The 21,782-nt window shown below is 31.6% G+C and overlaps 1 protein-coding gene across 3 annotated transcripts in view; it reads right to left on the bottom strand.

Moving 5' to 3' along the window:
• The window catches only part of Rbbp5 (retinoblastoma binding protein 5), a 372,021-nt gene that overhangs the window by 136,743 nt on the left and 213,496 nt on the right, over positions 1–21,782 (bottom strand). For all 3 annotated transcript variants that reach the window (XM_072534791.1, XM_072534790.1, XM_072534792.1), the window contains exon 6: positions 7,447–7,640. In XM_072534791.1, the coding sequence (XP_072390892.1) occupies positions 7,447–7,640 (194 nt within the window). The remainder of the gene's footprint in view (positions 1–7,446; positions 7,641–21,782) is intronic.

The following is a 21,782-nucleotide window of genomic DNA, read 5'->3' as shown; positions in this document are numbered from 1 at the left end:
TTCTATTCCTTAAATATTCACTACAATTATCCTTTACATTCTTTTGGGACATTTCCCTATCATCAAAATACATTTCTTCTTCATAAACATCTTTATTTTCTTTTAATAATATCCTATCAACTCTTATTCCTTCTTCCACCTCATCTTTCTGAATAAATTTAATTATTTGCCCTTCCAAAGTTACCATTTTTTCTTCAAAATCTATCTTTACTTTCTTCTTTTCCAATTCATCATTTCCCATTAATATATCAACACATAAATCCTTGACAATAAATCCTTGCATATTAATTTCTTTATTAAGAATATTAATTTTAAAATTGGCTAGTTTATCAATTTCACGCAACTTCTTATTATTTGCACCAACAATTTTAATCCTTGGAATCTTTATTATATCTGATAGTTTTAATGTATTAAAAATAAAATTCTCCGAGACTAAAGTACTTTCTGAACCAGTATCTATCATAATTTTAATCATTTTATTTTTGGCCAAAGCATTTATATAAATTAAATTAATAGATTCAATAATTTTATCTTCATCTAAAGAAATAAATTCAGAAGGTTTTTCATAATAGCAATGGCCTAACTTGTAATTCAGAAAGTTTACTGAACAAAATTTTGATTATTAGAATTGTCAGATTGTATCTGACCACTTGGATCTGATGTCATATGTCTTTCCCTACTATGACTTCTACTCATATTTTCTTGCGTTGTACTATTTCGTTCACTATCTTCGCAGCTTCTATTTCTTCGTACACAATTTACCTGTCTGTTATAGTTAGGTCGCTCTGTATTTCTTCTATTGTTAAAATCTTGTCTATTATAATTAGTATTGTTATTAAAATTTTGTCTATTATAACTAGTATTGTTATTAAGATTCTGTCTATTTTGATTACTGTTATTATTATTAAAATTTTGTAAACTATCACCATATCTATTATTATTATATGATTGTATATATTGTTGATTATCATTCTTATTATATTGAAAGTTATTATTGTTTTTTTCACTGTTGTTATTATTACTTGTCATATTACCTCTTTGTATTCTTTGAATAAAATTAATAAAACTCTCTATTGTTTGAATATTTTGTACAGTTACTGTTTGCACAACATCAGCATCAAAATGTCTAGATACATTTAAGACTGTTTCATCCTCTCTAAGTGGTGGTTCTAAATATTTTGCAACCGTTATCAGTTTTAATGCATAATCTACCATATTTGATCTTAAATTGTGATTATACTTTCCAAAATATAGAATTTCTCTAAATTTGGCTTGCTCTAATTCACCCCAATAATAATTTAAAAATTTATTTTCAAATGTTTAAAAATTATCTAAATCATTTTCAATACTAGCAAACCAAGTTGCTGCATTGTCATTTAATGTCATTCTAATATAATCTTTAATATCATTAATATTATTCACTAATCTTAATTTATGTTTTAAACTATTTATGTATACTCTAGGATGCAGATTTTTTATATTACCAGAGAATTTAATCCCAGTCTCATTTGTTAAATTTAAGTAAGGTCTCCCTATGTCTCTCATTTGTGAAATATCATCTATTCTCTGTTCCACATTTCTTATTTGATTACTATTTATTTGGATATTTTGTTGTATATCGTCTAATTTTTCTTCTGTGTTTCTCCTGTCTTCGTTAATTTTTACTTCTAAGTTACATTTCTGCAGACTGCAACTCTATTTTCTGTTCTATATCTATCTTATTATCTTGAATAATCCTATTTACTTCTGTCCTCTCATTTTCTATCCTTTTCTTGTAGTCATGCCGTATATTTTTTATTTCAGTTGCTACTTTTTTCTCTGCAGCTTCAAGTTTTTTATCCATTTGTTTTTCTATTTGTTTTACAATTTTATTATTATTATCTTCTATTTTCTTTTCTAATTTTCTATAATTCTCTTCCAATTTCTGTTCCATTTTTTTCATGTCTTCTTTGGCTTCTTTTGAATTCTCTTCCATTTTTTTATGTGTTCTTTGATTTCTTTTGAATTATCTTCCATTTTTTTCGTATTCTCTTCCATTTTTTGTTCCAATTTTTTCGTATTCTCTTCTATTGTCTTGTTCATCTGCATCATTAATGACATCAAAGCTGCCATATTGACATTTTCCTCTCTTTCTGGATTCATTTCTGCAGTATCTTGTGGAACTTGAACTAAACTCTCCTCTTGTATAGGTTGTGTTTCTACTTCCACATCTTCTTCATTCTTTTTGCTTCTTGTACCTTTCTTTCCTTGAGACATTTTGAGACTTTACTTGTTCAAATATAATTAAAAATAAAATCTATAATTTTTTCTTTCTAATGATAATTAATTTAATTATATGAGAGCACTTATCTTCCCAAACTAATTCTTTTAAATAGAGAGCCACCGCGGTGGGCGCCAAATTGTGATGATGTATTGTTTGTGAATGATGAGCAATGAGTGTTTTTTAATAATATATATATATATATATATATATATATATATATATATATATATATATATATATATATATATATATATATATATACATATAGGGTTTTTATCGCGGTTCTCAAAGAATTAGTTTGTAAGCACTTTTTGAAATTATCTTTATTATATCTATTATGAAACACACATATATATCTAACATAACCAATGTAAAATTTAAAATAAACTATCTTTAAATTAAAATTCTTATGAAACTAATTAAATTATATAGACAATGTAAATTTTAAACAAACTATTTTTAAAATTGAAATTGTTATGACACTAACTAAATTATATTAACAAAATTTTGTACCTTTCTGTCACTGAATGCCTAAATGAGACTGTTCTCCACTATATAGATTTTAATCACCACTCAATGTCTTCGTTCTCAGCTTCGGTTATCCTTGTTTTTGTGAAATTACTTTTTCCAATTATCAGTTTCCACCAATTTAAAATATTTTTCTTCTTAACTGCATTTATATTTATTCTTCTTTTTAATACACCAATATCCAATCACCAAATATATTATATAATTTTATTTCTACTAATCTCCAATCATAATATAATTTTTAATTTCTTCCAATCATATTTTCTTTATTCTGTTTCTTCATCTTCATTGAACTTACTATATTGAACATTTCACCAACTGACTGACTGTATTCTATCTTGAACTATATTGAAAATAGGACCGACTGACTTTATACTGTAACTGTCTGACTTCTTACTAACTCTATCTAACTTTCTTACTAACTGACTGGCCATTTTAAATCCAAATCACCGAGTATTTATACCTTTCCAATCTTCCAGAACCATCTGGCAAGAAATCCTATTCGATTTGTTCCATTTCCTACATATCTGAATTTTCTGGAATAGTCTATTTCGCAATCAGGCTATTTTCCGTGATCTAGAGAATTCCTTACTTTTCTATCGAGAATTTTATCGACATTTAGGCTTTTCAGATCAGAATATAAACTTAAATCAGTAACTATATGTAAACTAAACATTTTAAACTAACACATAACCCTACTTCACATTCGCAATTATTATTTTTGTCTGTCACTTAAATGTATAGTTGGTTGCCTATGCACATGGCTCACTTAAATATATTTACAATATTATAATTATTAAAAAAAACTTTTTACACTTATTATATGCTAATTTCTTAAGAATGCCCTCACATAAATAATTTTTATAAAATTCTCTAGTATATAACTTATTAAAACAACCAAACACCCCCTACATCCAATATTATCTACTATATAACTTATAAATTATTTTATCTCCCTTTTACATTTAAACACTATTTTTCCTTCTCCCATGTTCAATATCATTTCAATATATAATATAATATATATATATATATATATATATATATATATATATATATATATATATAATATATATAATATATATAATATATATATATATATATATATATATATATATATATATATATATATATATATATATATATATATATATATATATATATATATATATATGTATATATATAATTTTCGGTTTTTCGGTCAAAAGGTGTTGATAAAAAGACAAGAAGGTGGCTACTTCATCTATTTATTTGAAGACGTTTCGGAAAGCGTGGAAAGCATTTTGTGGTAACTTCATACACCTTTTATAAGATTACTCTAGCAAACTTTTATAATCACTTCAATAATGTTACCTAAAGTTAAAATTAAATAAAACTAATATTACACTGTTGGAAGTGTGATCTTATGATCTGATATCACTGTTGCTAATAATTTAAACAAAAATCAGAAATTCAAAATCTAAGCAAAATTTATAATTATATTTTTTCTTTATAATTTATATATGAAACTTGAAAAATATCACATTTTAATTTAATTTTCCATATATCTGTTACATTTTTTCAGACATCTATCAATGGTGAATAAATCTTCTTCTTTTTTGTTACTAAACAAAAAAGAATTTTTAAACAAAATTTTATTTTTGGCAATATAATTGTCAAAAATAAAATTTTAAGTTGGCATTTATGACATTAAGGCTTATTTGTAATTGGTCGCTACTTTAAATTATTTATAAATTCAATTGTTTTTGTGTTAAGAAAATGAGAGAAGCATTTATTAGATAAGGACATTTTTGTATTAATTCTTTTTGAGATGTATTTGCAGCAATTTTATTAACCAAACTAATTTTATTTGGTGAGTTAACAAAAAAAATTTTTCTTTCTAGTTTAACTTTGTAAGATCATCATCATCAGTGGCGTTACAGCTCTTTATGAGCCAAAGCCTTCTTCAGAACAAGCCTACATTCGCCCCTGTCTCTGGCAACTCTTCTCCATGCTCTAATTCCGATAGATTTCAAATCATTTTGTAGGTTGTCTTGGTACCTAAGTCTCGATCTTCCTCTTCTTCGTTGTCCGATCGGCCCTCTTCGGTCAAAAACTTTTCTGACTATGGCATCTTCCTCTCGTCTGATTACATGACCTATCCATCTGAGGCGTGTTACCTTAATGAATTTTACAACGTCAGGTTCTCCAAATCTTCTATACAACTCAAAATTGTAACACCTGCGTCACAAACCTTGTTCTTTTATGCCTCCATATATTCGTCTTAGTATTTTTCGCTCAAAACGTTTGAGCAATTCTTGGTCATTCTGTATTAGTGTCCAAGTTTCTGAACCATATGTTAGCACTGGTCTTATTAGTGTTTTGTATACAGTCAGTTTAATTTTTCTAGGCATTTTTGAGGCTATCTGTCTTCTTAAGCCATAGTAACACTTATTGGCGAGCACTATTCTTCTTTTGATTTCTTCACTGACGTTGTTATCTTTGGTTAGCAGCGACCCTAAGTATATGAAGATGTCAACATCTTCCAGTTCTAGGTCATCAATTATTATTCGTGTAGGTGTAGGGTTGCTTGACCTAGTACAACACATATATTTGGTCTTTTGAACATTTATATTTAGTCCCATTCTGTGTGCAGATGCTCTTAACGACCGAAATGCTTCAGTCAGAGATTCTGTGGACCTACCTATGATGTCTATGTCATCTGCGTATCCGACAATTTGTACTGATTTGTTAAAGACTCATTACTACCATTCGTAGTAATCTGCGACTCTCGAATTATTTTTTCTAATGCCAGGTTAAATAAGAGACTCGATAGTCCATCACCCTGTCTTAGTCCATTTTTGCAATGGAAGGGTCTTGAGAGATCGTTTTGGATTTTTGCCATGCTCTCTGCACCTGTGAGTGTAAGTTCAGTTAACCGGACAAGATCAAACGGAATGCGAAATTCTACCATAGCAAGTAGAAGTTTATTTCTATTAACGGAGTCGTATGCGGCTTTGAAGTCAACAAATATGTGGTGGGTGTCGACGCCGAACTCTAGGGTTTTTTCAAGGATCTACCTCACTGTAAATATCTGGTCCGTTGTTGATTTATTAGGACGGAAACCGCACTGATATCCTCCCACTATTTGTTCGGCGTAGGGGAGGAGCCTTTTGTACAATACGTTGGACAACACTTTATATGCCATATTGAGTAGAGTGATGCCTCTACAATTATCACACACCATCATGTCTCCCTTTTTGTGTATAGGACACAGTACACCTAACTTCCAGTCTGTGGGTGTTTCTTTCTGTTGCCAGATTGCAGTTATCAGTTTATGCAAGAGGTGAGGCATGTTTCATGAGGTGTTCGCAGCCATTTTTGAAAAGTTTGAAAGATGGGATCCTCAATCTCGCCATCTTCGTGGTTGCCGCTAAGCAGTTCTTCAAAATGGTCCGCCCATCTGTTTAGTATCTGTTCTTTGTTACTAATTATAGAACCGTCCCTATCTTTACAGGCTATTATTCTGGGTTTGAATTCTTTTCTGCAGCTGTTTATCTGTTGGTAGAATTTTCTGGTCTTCAATGGTCTTTTCCATTGTGGTGGTTAACAATTTCGTTTAGAGCGTGTTCGTATTGTTCTTTCTTTTTTCTTCTAAACATTCTCTTTTCTTTTCTTCTAAGATTTTCATAATCTTCCAGAGTTAATCTCGTTCTGCGCTGCTGGAGTCTCTTATATGCTTCGTTTTTTTGTTGGTTGATATGTCTGCACTCTTCATCGAACCAATCTTCGATTTTTTTGTCTTGATAGGTTTTAATACAGTTTCAGCCGCTGTGTGCATAGCTTCTTTACATTTAGTCCAATGTTCTTCTATACTTAGATTTTCTTCCATTGTTGGTAACGCTTCGTTTAATATTGTCATGTAATTAGCTCTAGCAGTTTCAGATTTTAGCACCTCAATATTATATTTTGTGGATTTTGTGCTGTGACCTTTTTTTGCGTTAGATATCCGTGCTCTAAGTTTTGCTTTTATAAGGTAGTGGTCGGAGTCTATATTAGCACCTCTACATGCTCTTACGTCCAATACATCGGAGAAATGTCGACTATATATAAGTACGTGGTCGATTTGATTTTTGGTCTGGCCGTCTGGTGACTGCCATGTAGCTTTATGGATGTTTTTGTGGGGAAAGCACGTACTTACTACCACCATTCCTAACGATGCCGCGAGTTCAACCAGCCGTAAACCATTTTGGTTACTGACCGTATGGAGACTATGTTCACCAATAGTGGGTCTGTAGGTTGTCTCTTGCCCAACTTTAGCATTAAGATCGCCAATAATAATTTTTATGTCATTGTTCTGGCATTTCCTATAAGTGCTTTCCACTTCCTCATAAAATAGTCAGAATGCATTTACTATATGAATATTGACAATTGAAAAAATACTATCGAGTTTGTAAAAAAAAAATTAAGAAAAATATAAATATGTATCTCAATTCTCCATGTAATCAAAAAAATTGTAATGAAAATCAAGGATACTAATTGCAGTGCTGTTTCAGATGCTAATTATGAGATTTTCAACCAGCTAGTCGAAGACTCTTCGCCTTAATTTGTTATTTTAGTTGTTTTGCTTATTGGTCAACAATGTTTGGTTTTAGTTATTAGTTTTATTATCTTACCTGAAGAAATACTAGTGATAATAGGCCTTACTGGATGCCAAGCTACATCTAAAAGCAATTCTCCCTTTGTACCGTGAAGGATCTTTACCAAATTGCCAATGGATTTTTCCCAAATATAGAGAGCGTGCTGTCTGTTTGAACCAGCACAAATATATTCACCGTCTCCCGAGAAACAACATTTTTTCCACATAGTTCTGAAACATATTATCAAGATTATTAAACTGTTCTAAGAAATCGGAGTTGTTGAAAATCCTTATATAATTTGATCGGTTTTGTTTTTTAATGAATTTATGAGCAACAAATAACTGACAACGAAAACGTAATTTGTAACATTATTGTAAGAGCTAGGAATATCTAGTAAGATGGATATCCATATTGGAATGAGTTTAACACATTTTGAAGTAAAATGAAAAGGATCAAGTTCTAAATTGTTTGTAGAAGGACGAGTCCTCTTATAAAGAGACCGGCTATGAAATCGCTCTTTAACTTTATTTTTTATGACTTTTCAAAACTTTGACAATTTCTTAAAAACAATATGAATTTGCTTTTTTTCAGAACTTTACATCTGATTTACTATCTCGTCTTATCTGCAGAATATTAAGCAAGCAGAGAAAAGCAAGTAGAAAGAGGTCAACTTGCTTTTGCAATAGTATGCACAAACTGGCTTGACGTAGATTGGAGAAACGTGATATTCTCGAATGAGTCCAGGTTTTACTTAAGATTTACAGACGATCACAAAAAGATCTAGAAGACAATGTGAGCGATATCCTTATTGCAATATTTACGGAAAGAATTATCAACAAGGAGGCTCACTCATAATATGGGGTAGTAGAAGTTACAAAGGTACTGACTTGGTTCTTATCGATAAAATTTAATGGGTACGAGGTTCATAAAAAGCAGTTTAAATGAACATGTGTTACGTTTTGCGCCCTTCATAGTCTCCAATTTTATGGACATAACGTGCGTTCACACGATATTAGTATGGTTCATTATTATTAAAAAAGACCGGCGATGCATATTGTAGTTAGTTAGTTAGTTTTATGTATTGTAAAGCAACATTTATTTAAAATTACACTTTAAATAAATTTCCTTCAATTATTTAATTATTTATATTCATTTTCCAATATCGATTAGTTTATGTATTGTAAAACAACATTTATTTAATTTATTTATTACACTTTAAATAAATTTCCTTCAATTATTTAATTATTTATATTAGGTTTGTTCCTTTGTTTTCTAGTTTAACACTTTCGAGTGTAGGTTTCATACTAGCTAGTATGAAACGTAAATCTAAACAAAAGTTTCACTAAACAAAGGAACGTTCGTTGTAGTTAATCTTTGAATTAAGTTTCAGGTCAGGTTATTTTACTACTTGTTTTTATCATTAAATTGTTTTGTTTTGTTTTCTTCTATTTTCGATTTTCCTTCTTTAATTTAAATAAACTTTATTATAATTATATAGGTATCTTTTATAAAAAAATCTTTAAAAATAAGTAATGAAATATTATCAAATCAATTTAAAAGAAACAACAAAATAAAAAATTAAATTAAAATTTGTAGGTATTTTAGTTTTTAAAATTACTAAAAGCTTTTTAAAGTTTTTAAATTTAAATTAAACTAAAAAGAAAAAGATATTTTTTGCAAACAAACAGATCTGACAGCTAAACAGTTGTCAAACTCGGTTAGAGGATACTGCGCAAGACTACTGCTAGTTTAACGAGTGTAGTTAGTCACCCTTTCATAAGAAGGTGTAGATTTATCTACACAGTGTTACACTTTTTTTGCTACACTTTTCAATAGAACAGAGTGGTGTAGCACAACACCTTGCAAAGGAATGACTTAGTGTAGCACTTCTACACTTTTTTAGAACTAGTGCTACAGCAGAAAATAAAGGAACAGACCTATTATATTACGCAATTAGCATTTTTGAAAAGTGGCATAAACAAGTTTTTCTGTGATATATCACTCAACCTACGTTGCTATTTAAAAAATACAAGTTGGCTGCGATGAAGGAATCGGTGACGTTATGCAAACTTAAAGGATCTTCTAGAAAATGCGTAAGCAAGAAAATGAGGCAGACTTGATGAAGATCAAATAAGGTAAAAAGAAGAGTAATAACATATTTGAAATAGTGTGAAAAATTAAATACCTAGCGGTAAAAATTACTGAACGTGATTAAAGAAGGTTGAAAAAATAACAGCTAGAATTGTCAAAGGAAATTGGAATTATGAAATGATGGGATTAAAAATATCAAAGCAGGTATCGATAAAAACCAAAGACACAATGTATATGACTGTATATAGTTCTAAAGTATAAGCCAAATGACGAACTTATAATCATAATCAGTTCAATTAATCAAAGAAAGAATTAGAACGAGGAAGAGAAAACTGTTAAGAGGTATATAAATAGGTGCAAATACGGCAGAATGATGAAGATGAAAAATTCAAAAAGTTCAAACAATGCATAATAGTTTTAAAATAAAAACGGTCATAAAATTACAGAGAATACATGTGCAATGAAGGAAACACAATAAAAAAAAATCTATTGGGAATGTCGATAAGAATTTGGTCAAACTGCTGTTCCGAACATGCAATCGGCGTGGTCCGTGTAACTCCATGTAAGTTATACTTCTATACACGCGTTTGCCGTTAAAAATTTATATAGGAGTCAATCTGCACAATTATTACATATGTAATGCTATAAGTAAGAGACAGCAGAAAGAGAAAAATAATTAGTTATATAGGTATATGGTGCATCGTTTGCTGTATATAAACATTTGACCTGTAATAGGAGTATAGTAAATGAAGGATGGTATCAATATTTTAATGAAAATATATATTTTTATTTTTATATATGTATAAAAGGAGTTGAATGCAAAAAAAAAAATTTAAACATACTCTGCAGTAAAATTCATTGTCTATTTTGTTATTAATATAAAAATTACAATACAATAAATACACTGCAATATAATTCAATATAATAATACAATATAAATTAAAATGTAATATTCATAAGTATTTAAAACTGCCAATATACATAACTTACTTTACGAAGATAAAAATAAAAAACCAACAACTCGGATTATGTTGTAAATTTTCATTTTTTTTTTTAAATTTATGTTTTTTGCGTATATTACATATATTTAATAAGATTAACGTGAGGTTTTTAAATATTTCAAAAATAAAAAATTCATAGGAAATTCATGATTGGGATTCGAACTCACAACCACCAGAGTATGAACCAAACACGTAAAGGATTTGCCAATTAGACATGGCACTAACGGATTTCAAAATTGACAGTTCTCGGTAAAACAGTGATTATTTTGAAATACAGAAGCCTAAAATAATTATAAACGTTTAATTTTAAATAATACAAAACATATCACATAAATAATAATATTAATACATATTATATATATATATATATATATATATATATATATATATATATATATATATACATCCCACTATCCTTTTGAACTCTTTTCACGTTGCAGTAATTTAGCATCACCAAGAATTGCTATCATTTTCTATTTATAAATTGTGTATGTTCGTTTAGGGCACCTTTGTAGGCTTGGCACTGTTGTCGGTTTTTCAATATTCCGATTTTTTTTATATATTTATTTTTTTACATCAAACCTACGTTTTAACATCGAGCATTAAAATCACTGTATTTGGCATCATTTAAGAGCCAATATATGTTGCCGGTATTACTCCTTAAAATAATATTTTAGATACCTAAATATCGATCGCTTTGGGTCAAGTTCGAATAACGACATTGAAACTACCTGCTCACAAGTTGCAGTCTCAACAGGTTTTTTTCTTCGTTTAGATGTTATATTTATTCAACCTGGATATTTTTGCCCAGAGAATCGTGTAGGGGAATATTTTACATAAATTTCAATTTACAACCTGTTTAGTGGAAGCTATCGATGAATAGTTTGAGATAAATATTATGGTTTTATGGAATTAAGACCTTAATTATTGGTTGTGATTGTGTTAATGTTTAAAATTTTGATTTCCATTCCGGAAATCGTTCTCAAAAAACGTTTTCCTGTACAAAATGTGTATACACATGTTTACATAATTAGTACAATAAACAAAGTTATTGTAAAATAATAGTGGAAATCAAAACGTTAAATATTAGTTAATTAAAAATGTAATTTTCATCTCAATAACGACCAATAATTGTGGCTTAATCACATAAAAAAATAATATTTGACTTTGACCATGCAATAAGAAAGTAGTTCACGGAACCTCGCTAAATAGTTTAAAAAAATCTTATACAGAAATTTAAATTCTAAATAGTATGAGGGGTAGCTGACGAAAAATTCGTAAAGACGTACCGTTGATTTTGCTTTGTTTTTTTAAACAATCTTAAAAGGCAAAAGAAAAATAATTTTTTGCTTATAAAACGTTTTGTATAGATTCTAAAGAAAAATAATTCAAATAAAAGTTGTAGACCATAAAAAGTTTTTTATGTAGAAAAATACCAAATTTACATACATAAATAATTGATATAATTCCAAAAAACCGTAAACTCTAAGATATTATGTTTGTAGTAATTTATAAATGTTAATAACTTTGTTTTTCGCCTAACGACAGGTAATATAGCTACTTGAACTTATGGCAATTGACGAGTTATTAAAGTGTGCTAAATATCAAGCAGATCAAAAAATATTTTACAATTTATTCAATTTGTTTATGACAGGAAGCGATTATTTAAACAACTGTACTTGTCCAAACAGTATGACTGTACAAGTATTTTGTAACTTGCAATCAATTGTTTGCGCTTTCAGTTTTAGGGTATATTAAAAAAACTTTAACATATTATTAAATTTTTTATTAAAAACCAGTTTGAATAGGGGACTTTTTAGTTTTAAGACCACTTCACGTTTTTTCAGTTTCTGTGACAAGTGAGGATTGTCTATTCGCTTATTTCTTAATATGGGCTATGAGCAATTATCTAGTCAAGTCAACACTATTATAGAAGTTACCCATACTTTTCCAGTAGTCATTCAGACGGTTCATCTTAATTGTCCCAATATGGAACATAAGTCCGAGAAAAGTCTTAAATTCTGTTTGTGTTGTCTCTTTCCAAAACGCAATCCTCGATTTTTCTGAACGACTTTGTGCAAATATTTCGTCAGAGTCAATCAGAGTCACTTCCACCATTCATTTAATCTACATCGTCCTCGCCAGATGCTTCTAACAATGATTGTAATTCAGCAGTGGTCAATCGACGTTTATGTTCACATCTAGCTTTTTTAGATGTCGAAGGCATATTATTTACATCCATCTTTTTATAAATACTATAACTCACTTTTACGGAGGTAATTAACAATAAAAACGTTCTACTAGAAACTATCAACTTACGACTTCCAATACTATAGGCCACTTGAAGCACAATACGTTTTTACTCAATAATAGTTCCTGTATAAGTAAAATTATTTTTTAATGTGCTTCATTTAAGCACACTAGACATATTGCAGTATTGCCATCACATTCTTCAGAGTATGTTTTAGCTTTCTACTAGTCATGCTTCTTCTTAAAATTTTGTAACATCTTGTACACTTTCTTCTCTTTCTATTATCTACATCGCTTTGCCTGAGATGGTATTTTTGGGTGTAACTGGTCGTGAGGGTTACAACATTTCTTTAATTGCAAATGCCTTCGCGAACTCCAGTCTGAACTCAAGGATAGGTTGTCGCTTTTTTACGTTTTCTATTATTTAGCAACTAAGCATTGACTACTGCGGTATTAAATATTAATTCCACTGCCACTTTCCGGTACCACTTCAGAATTTTGCGTATTGGGCTTTGGTAAGAAGCCACTTGATCACTAAATTCAACACTCTTTTTCACCAAGTTATAATCGAGAATAGTTTGTGGTTTTAGTACTTGTATATAATTTTTCTTTTCATTTGATTAAACCAAGATACAACTATTATGTTTAAATGTTGTAAGGATTAAAACTGGTCTTTTGTCGACCCATTTTATCACTTGTAAAATCAGTAATGTGGTTAAGTTTCATCGTGAGTAGCAGGTTGCAACTTTTTTAATCGAGATTTTGGTTTTGCATGTTTTTATAGTAAAACATGTGCACATGAATAATTCGTTTCTTGAACAATGATTTCAATTCATCGACCAATATTCTAAAATAAGGTGTTATTACGTCGTCCGGAATATTAAAAACTGGTTCTCTTTCACAAAGCATTGGAAATATGGTTTACGTTCTATATTTAGAAAAATCTTTTACTGCAACTCTTGTTCGACTAAACTAAACTAAATTAATACACAAAACAAATTAATCTATTTTTTTATAGAAATGCAGATTCCTGTTGGATTTTTATCAGTGCGGCATGAGTCACTGGTGTCTCGTATATCCGGACCTCTTATCGCATTACAAACATAATTCTCAATTAGCAGTGCGGTACAAGATACATTTAGGTCGTATAATCTTAAAGCCGTAATAAGACCGTATGTTATAAATAAATATATTCCTATAAGAATTATCTTGAAAGATGAAAAAATACAATAAAAAAGTGCAATATTAAGTGTTATTTAAAAAATAATAAGTCATTCACGGGCGTACAGTTAAAAACAAAAGTTTTCAGTGTTCTATTGCTTGATTATTATTATCTGGTATTCTGAAAATGTTGACATTTTTTCCTGGTCTGATCTTCCTCAACTAACGTCATCTTTCTTAATTGGTGGGTTGTATTGTTCAGGTCTCTTTAAGTGTTTTTGTTGCTATCCATAGTGAATGATCTTCTTTAGACAATATACTAATGTAGTGTTCAAATGTGGCATTGCGTGCATCATATAGCGCTGATCTTAATTGTCTGATTATCTACCTCTTGCTCTTCATCTTTCGACTATTAGTTGTATAATATAATTCGGAGTGTTATTTGTGTTTTCTTGATTTGGAATTGTTAATCGTGTAGCTCCACATGAAATAGTAGAAGATGAAAACGACAGCATATTCATCCATAAAAAAAGGAAACGCGATAAAGATATCTGAAACAACTGTTTTATGTTATAAGAGATGAAATAGTCCGAAATTACCAAAACAGGTGAACAGGGCACTATAAAGAGAAAGTAGAATTAGCTATGAAACAGCTTAAATGGGGAAAAGAAGTAAGCTTAGACCAAATACCAGCAGGAATTATTCAACTGAGGAAAAAAATTAAATGGATAACAATATTCACTCCATTTACAGAAAAGGCGGTGACCCGCAAAAATTTTAAGAACTTCTTTAATAGCCTCCAGTCAACAAATTCCTAATCATGTTTAAAAAACGTACGGAATGAACTGTTTTTACTAACCCAAGTCGTCAACATACTTGTTGTTGTAGTTATGTATTACGATCAACTTAAAGGTTATGCACGACTTCCCTTGTATAGGTACACAGGCATGCACATGCCGGAGAAAAAAGATTTGTCATACCGTTACATTATGTCATATTTTAATGTTCAATATTTTATGGTCCCCTTTGGGTTATAAAACGAATGATCGACTTTTTCTCGCACAGATCCCTGCTATGTAACTTTACAAAGCGAGTCGTTTGCTGTGGTATTAAAGAACCGTCTATGGCCATCATATAATTTTACGCTAATATTTCACGTTCTGCGACGCATTCCACGTTTGACACACTGTCTTGTTTAGCTTTCTGTCATTCTATTTGTTAAATCCTATCTCATTCTCGTCACAGCGTCAAAGAGCAGTAAATGTGTGCACTGAACGGGAGGCATATGTCTAACAGTGAACGTTGGAGATTTTTCGAGTTTATCATATCTTCTTCTTTGAGTGCCTCTCCTATCGGAGATTGGATATTATTAGGGCCATTTTAATTTTATTTACTGCTGTTTTGAATAATTCGTTAGTGGTACAGCCAAACCACTCTCTTAAATTTCTCATCCAGGACATTCTTATACGGCCTGGATTTCTGCGTCCTTGGATTTTTCCTTATAACTTCTGGATCGTTATTTATTCTGCGTATTACCTCTTCATTTGTAATTTTATCCACCCAACTTATTTTTAGTATACGGCGGTAGCACCATATCTCAAAGCTTTAAAGATTTTTAACATTCTTCTGTTTAAGAGTCCATGCCTCAACAACCGTAAAGCAAAGTACTGAATACATACTAAGTAGTTAACTAAAAGTGAACGTATGCAAAGAGATGTATGACGTAATCGTATGGTATTCGCTAATAATCCTGTCACGTAATATGCCACACACTTCTGTGCGTTAATTCGTTTTATTGTTGCCAGTTTAAGGTGTTATTAGATGCCGCCATGTTTAATTTCTCTCCACCATCATATTATCTCCATTAAATCCTATCATTTTAGGCTCCATATGTCATGATTAGACCTATAGGACCGGAGATACGCAACTAAGGCTCTTTTGACATAACATATATAGGAGCAAAGATATATACCTAAGGTCCTTTTGGTGTTGATGTATTTGATTTCTACGTCGTAGTATTCTATTGGTTAAGTGCTATCATTTGAGGTATCGTACGTCATGATTGGACTAATAGGATCGAAGATACATAACTAAGGCCCTTTTGCCAGGCTACTCTATTTAATTTTTATATCTCATTGTATTCTATTAGTTAAATTCTATCATTTGAGGTACGAAACGTCACGATTGGACTAATAGGACCGCAGATACATAACTAAGGCCCTTTTGGCAAGCTGATGTATTTTATTTTTCTATCTTATTGTATTCGATTGGTTAAATCCTATCATTTGAGGTACTGTACGTCACGATTGGGCCATTAAAAACGAAGATACGTAACTAAGGCCCTTTTGACGTGATGCTGTATTTGATTTCTATGTCATTGTATTCTATTGGTTAAGTGCTATCATTTGAGGTATCGTACGTCACGATTGGACTAATAGGACCGAAGATACATAACTAAGGCCATTTTGACATGCTACTCCATTTAATTTTTATACCTCATTGTATTCTATTTGTCAAATCCTTTCATTTGACGTACTGCACGTCATGATTGGACTAATAGAACTAAAGATACACAACTAAGGCCCTTTTGACATTGTTCTGCATTTGATTTTTCTATCCCATTGTATTATTTATGTTAAATCCTATCATTAGAGGTACTATACATCACGATTGGACTAATAGGACCGAAGATACGTGACTACGGCCCTTTGGACATGTTGCTGTATTTATTTTTTTATTTCATTGTTTTCAATTGGTTAAATCTGTCATTTGAGATACTGTACGTCACGATTTGACTTATAGAAACGAATATATATAATTAAGGCCTTTTTGACATGCTGCTATATTTGATTTTTCTGTCTTATTGTATTTTATTGGTTAAATCCTATCATTTGAGGGGCTGTACGTCGCGACTAAACGAATTGGAGCGAAGATACAATAGGTAGTTGCAATATATCATAACCCGTTACTTTTAACCAAACATGATGCCAAAATGATTTGTGGATGAAAAAAATATATATGTTCTTAAATTTACTATTTCGTTGTGGGTAATATTATATTCAACAGCGATGCCAAATTTCTGATGCTAAAATGATTGATAATGAAAGTGGGATATACATTTTCATGTATATAATTGCAGCGAGTAAACGGTAAAACCCTGAACTAAATATATATAATATTTTCACTGTACCATCATTTTAGACTCAAACATTTTCTGGAATAAACTTATATAACTCAGTAAGGGATAAAAATAGAAAGCGGATATTTTAAAATACCAACACGGTATCAACACTCTAATCAATGAGATGGTTAAAATTCTTGTAACAAGTACGAGAAAACAGTTATTAAGGTCTTGTAAAGTAGCGTCGATATACAGATGCTACTTTGCAAGACGATGCTAAATTGATGGTAAAAGCATAATGTATCGATGCGAAAATGATAGTAGGATGTATATATATATATATATATATATATATATATATATATATATATATATATATATATATATATATATATATATATATATATATATATATATATATATATATATATATATATATATGAAAATTACTGAGTTCTCGGGAAGAACCGCGTTGAGAATTTAAAACTCGACGTTTCGGCACCCATTTTGGAGCCATTATCAAGAGGGATACGGTTCGGTTCGAGTTCGGGGTCTCAATCTGCCTACTCCCCTCACCCGAGACGTACCAGTATCGTGTTCTATATTGCAAGAACTGTCTCTCGGCACTGAGGTCTCAATCTGCCTACTCCCCAGTGTCGAGTGACAACCGGTCTTACCCTGTGTGGCTGCTTTTATACTTGCTGTATGCGCGGGAACGGTATGCGCTGACGTGGTCTGAACTGACGTGGCCTAAGCGGTGTGGGCGGGAGGTCGCTGAAGAAGGGGTCGCCATGTTGCCGGCAATCGTTTCGCGTCATCGCGCGTGTTCAAGCTGTTAGGCCGTTTTTCGATTTCGATAGCTTCACGAATGATTCTCGCTTTTAATGAGCGGATGGGAGCGATGGTTTTTGCTTTTTCGAAATCTATTTTGTGGCCTGTCTGAATATGATGTTGGGCTAGGGCTGAAGTGGTATCGGAATGTTTGACTAATAGAGAATGTTCGTAAATACGGTTATGGATTCGTCGGTTTGTCTGTCCTACGTATGTACGTGGGCAACTGGAACAAGGTATCTCGTAGACACCATGGTCTTCATTGGGGATTTGGTCTTTTACGGATCTAACGAGATTGGACAATTTGGAGTAAGTGGTGAAGATGGTTTTGATATTAAGAGGGATAAGAGTTCTACTGATCTTGTCAGTGACACCTTTAATAAAAGGTAGAAAGATTTTGGGTTGATCCGGCGGCAAGGTTTCTTTTTTGGATGGAATGGGGTTTAGAAGTTTTTGAATGCTTCTATTGATTTGGGTTTTGTGGTAGCCGTTTTGTAGGAGTGTTTGTCTTATTGAATTGATTTCGGATGACCGGTGATTGTTGTCGCTAAGTCTTATGGAACGGGAAATAAGAGTGTTGATGACTGAATTAAGTTGGGCGGGGTGATGATGTGACTGGGCATTGAGATAGCGGTTTGTATGAGTGGGTTTCCGGTACACGGAATAGGAAAAACTGTGAGGTGGATTTTTCTGAATAAGAACATCAAGGAATGGCAAAGACGCTTCAGACTCAACTTCCATCGTGAATTGAATGCTGGGATGTATTCCATTCAGGTGGGAGAGGAAGAGATCTAATGTGTCTTTACCATGGGGCCAAATGACAAAGGTGTCATCAACGTACCGTAACCAGCAGGTGGGTTTGAGATTTGACGAGGACAAGGCTACTGTTTCGAAATGTTCCATGTATATATCTGCTATTACGGGAGAGAGGGGCGATCCCATTGGGGCACCTTTGATTTGACGATAGAAACGATTTTGGAACGTGAAATATGTATTAGACATGCAGTGTTTTATAAGAGATAATGTGTCTTGGGGAATTTGATGTTTAGAGTCCAAGATGGAAATGGTTTCATCGATGGGAATGTTGGTGAATAAAGAAACAATGTCAAAACTGACTAGTATGTCTGAGGGCGAAATAGAAAAGTTTTTCAGAAGATCAATGAAATGAAAAGAGTTTTTGACAAAGGACGAGGCGTTTTCGGCTAATGGTTGTAAGGATGAAGCGAGATGTTTTGCCAATTTCTGAGTGGGACAGTTGTATGCACTGACGATGGGTCTTAGGGGAACATTGGGCTTATGGATTTTTGGAAGGCCGTATATCTTTGGAATTCGGGATGATTTTGCTCTGGGTATAAGAGATTTTTTGAGGTCTGGAGATAGAGTAGACTTATTTATAATGGATTTGGTCGTTTTTTCTAGATATGTGGTTGGATCATTTGGGACATGTTTGTATTCTGTGGAATTCAGAAGTTCGGACATTTTGTCGAAATAGTTAGAAGAGTTGAGAATGACAGTGGCATTACCTTTGTCGGCCGGAAGGATGACGATGTCAGGGTTGTTGTAAAGTTCTTTGAGGGCACGTCTTTCTGAAAGACTGATATTTGAAGGTGGGGGTTTGGAAGTACGGAGAATTCTGGCGACATCTTGTCTGGCAACTTCGGCTTGGTCGGAAGAAAGATGGGAAATAGCTTCTTCAGTTTGACAAATAATTTTCTCAGTTGGAATGGAAAGAGGAGTGACAGAGAAATTGAAGCCTTTTAACAGAGCTTTGGTAGCTGAATCGGATATGTGAATATCTGAGAAATTGTGGACAACAGTAGAAGGTTGTTGATTTGAAACGGGCGGTGGATTTTGCTGAGAGATAAGTTGGTCCAGTTTGCGTTTCTGGGTTTGGGTTTTGTTGTTAGAAATGTGTTGGGCTTTTTGGTGAGAAAGACGATCGAAAGTGTCCCATAATAATGGATGGATATTGAAAGAGTGGATGTCATTGTAGGTTTTAAGAAGTTGGGAATTTGTTGTATCTAAGTTGCGTCGGGTGGAATGAATTGAATTTCTAAGAAGCGAAAAACCAGTGGCTCTAAGAATTTTGGAAATTGATGAAGATTTGGTGTGATGTTTAACTTGTAAAGATTTTGGAATGACTTGATGGTCACGACATGATTTAAGAAAAGCAAGATCACAGAGAAGACGGTATTTGCGTGTTAGAAGATTAGAAAAAGATTTGGTAAGAATGAAAAATTCCTCCCCGTAGAGGCGAATAAAATGTTCGGATAAGTTTCCGCGGTCAGATAAATGAAAATTACTGAGTTCTTGGGAAGAACCGCGTTGAGAATTTAAAACTCGACGTTTCGGCACCCATTTGTATATTATTTTGTGTTCAGATAACACAATTTTTACACTTAATTTAGAAAGGATATAAATATTTTGATTAGGAGAGTTAGAATAGTTTGGGATTTTGAGATTTCAATTAATATTGTTTGTACCATTAATTTTGATTGTTCACGTACGTAGAACAAAATTTTGAGAATCATTATATGAGATTTGTTTATTGAAAACTTTTGAGTGTGAATTATTTCATTATTTTTTATTTCAATATATAGTGTTAGATCATATGTGTTTTTTATTATTCCGGTATTCTTTGGACCTTACCTTTCACATGTAATAGCATAGATATTGAAGCACGAATTTAACCCTGAGATAAAAGCATTAAAAATTGTGATAGAGTCATAATCATATCATTTAAATAATTTTAATTAATCAAAAAAAATTAATTAGCTAATTATTGCTTGGCACACCAAGACTTTAAATATCACAATAACTGGCGCCCAACGTGGGGCTTGAAAATATCGCAGCTTTACATTTGAAGGAAGGGAAAGAGATCTGGAATAAGTACAGGTGATCCAGAGATAAAAACATATAACATTGAGGGAATTTGAATTTGAAAGTATTTTGACAATTTTTCCAGGGAATATAAATTTGATTTATTGATTGATCGTAGTTAGTGGATATTTACTGCTATTGAATTATTTGATTTTATTTTCTTTACCAATCGTACATTTGATATTTATTTGAATTATTTGAATTTTACTGATTGCATATTTGATATTTGTCGTGAAAATTTAATACATTTGGGGAGAAATATTGTCGTGTTCTGAAACATATAGAGTGTTGTAAAATTTCACATTTGGCGGGGACAAAAACAATAACAAAAAGTAACAACATGTCTGTCACAAGGAGACAAAGTAAAATGCAGGAAAGGAAGGAGGATAACAGAGAAGATGAAACAATTTTGAAAGAAGTATCGGATAATGAAGGAAATGTGACAATAGTTGAGGAGAGAAAAGAACTATCAGGAATAGATAAAATATTACAACTAATGCAACTCCAGTCACAAAAAATGGATGAAACAAAACAAACAATGGCAGAAACAAAACAAACAATGGAAGAAAACCAACGGGAAACAAGGCAAGCAATAGAACTAAATAACAGAAATATAGAGCAGCGTTTGGAAAACTATGAACAAAAATTAGAAGAAAATTATAGGAAAATGGAAAAGCGTTTGGACAAATATGAAAAAGATGTAAAAGTCTGTTTAGAAAAAGTCAGAGAAGAAACAGAGAGGAAACTAGAGATGCAGAGAGAAGAAATAGAAACTAAAATGAAAGATAGTAAGACTGTCCAGAAAAAGGAATTAGAACAGTTAGAAGAAAAATTTGAAATGGCGCTACAAGAAGACAGGAAGGAAGTAGAAAGAAGATTAAAGCAAAATGAAAAACAAATGGCAGAAATTGAACTAAGAGGGGTAGAGAGAAAAGAAGTTATCATCCATGGAACAAGCGAGGCGAAAATACAATTTGGCGGGGATATTCGGAAAACACACCCAGTACCGTTTGTTAAAAATTTGAAAACCAAATTAC

The sequence above is a fragment of the Diabrotica undecimpunctata genome, chromosome 6 (genome assembly GCF_040954645.1).
Source record: "Diabrotica undecimpunctata isolate CICGRU chromosome 6, icDiaUnde3, whole genome shotgun sequence".
Taxonomy (NCBI): Eukaryota; Metazoa; Arthropoda; class Insecta; order Coleoptera; family Chrysomelidae; genus Diabrotica; species Diabrotica undecimpunctata.
Note: the sequence above shows the minus strand (reverse complement) of the source record. Positions and strands in the feature narration are given on the sequence as shown.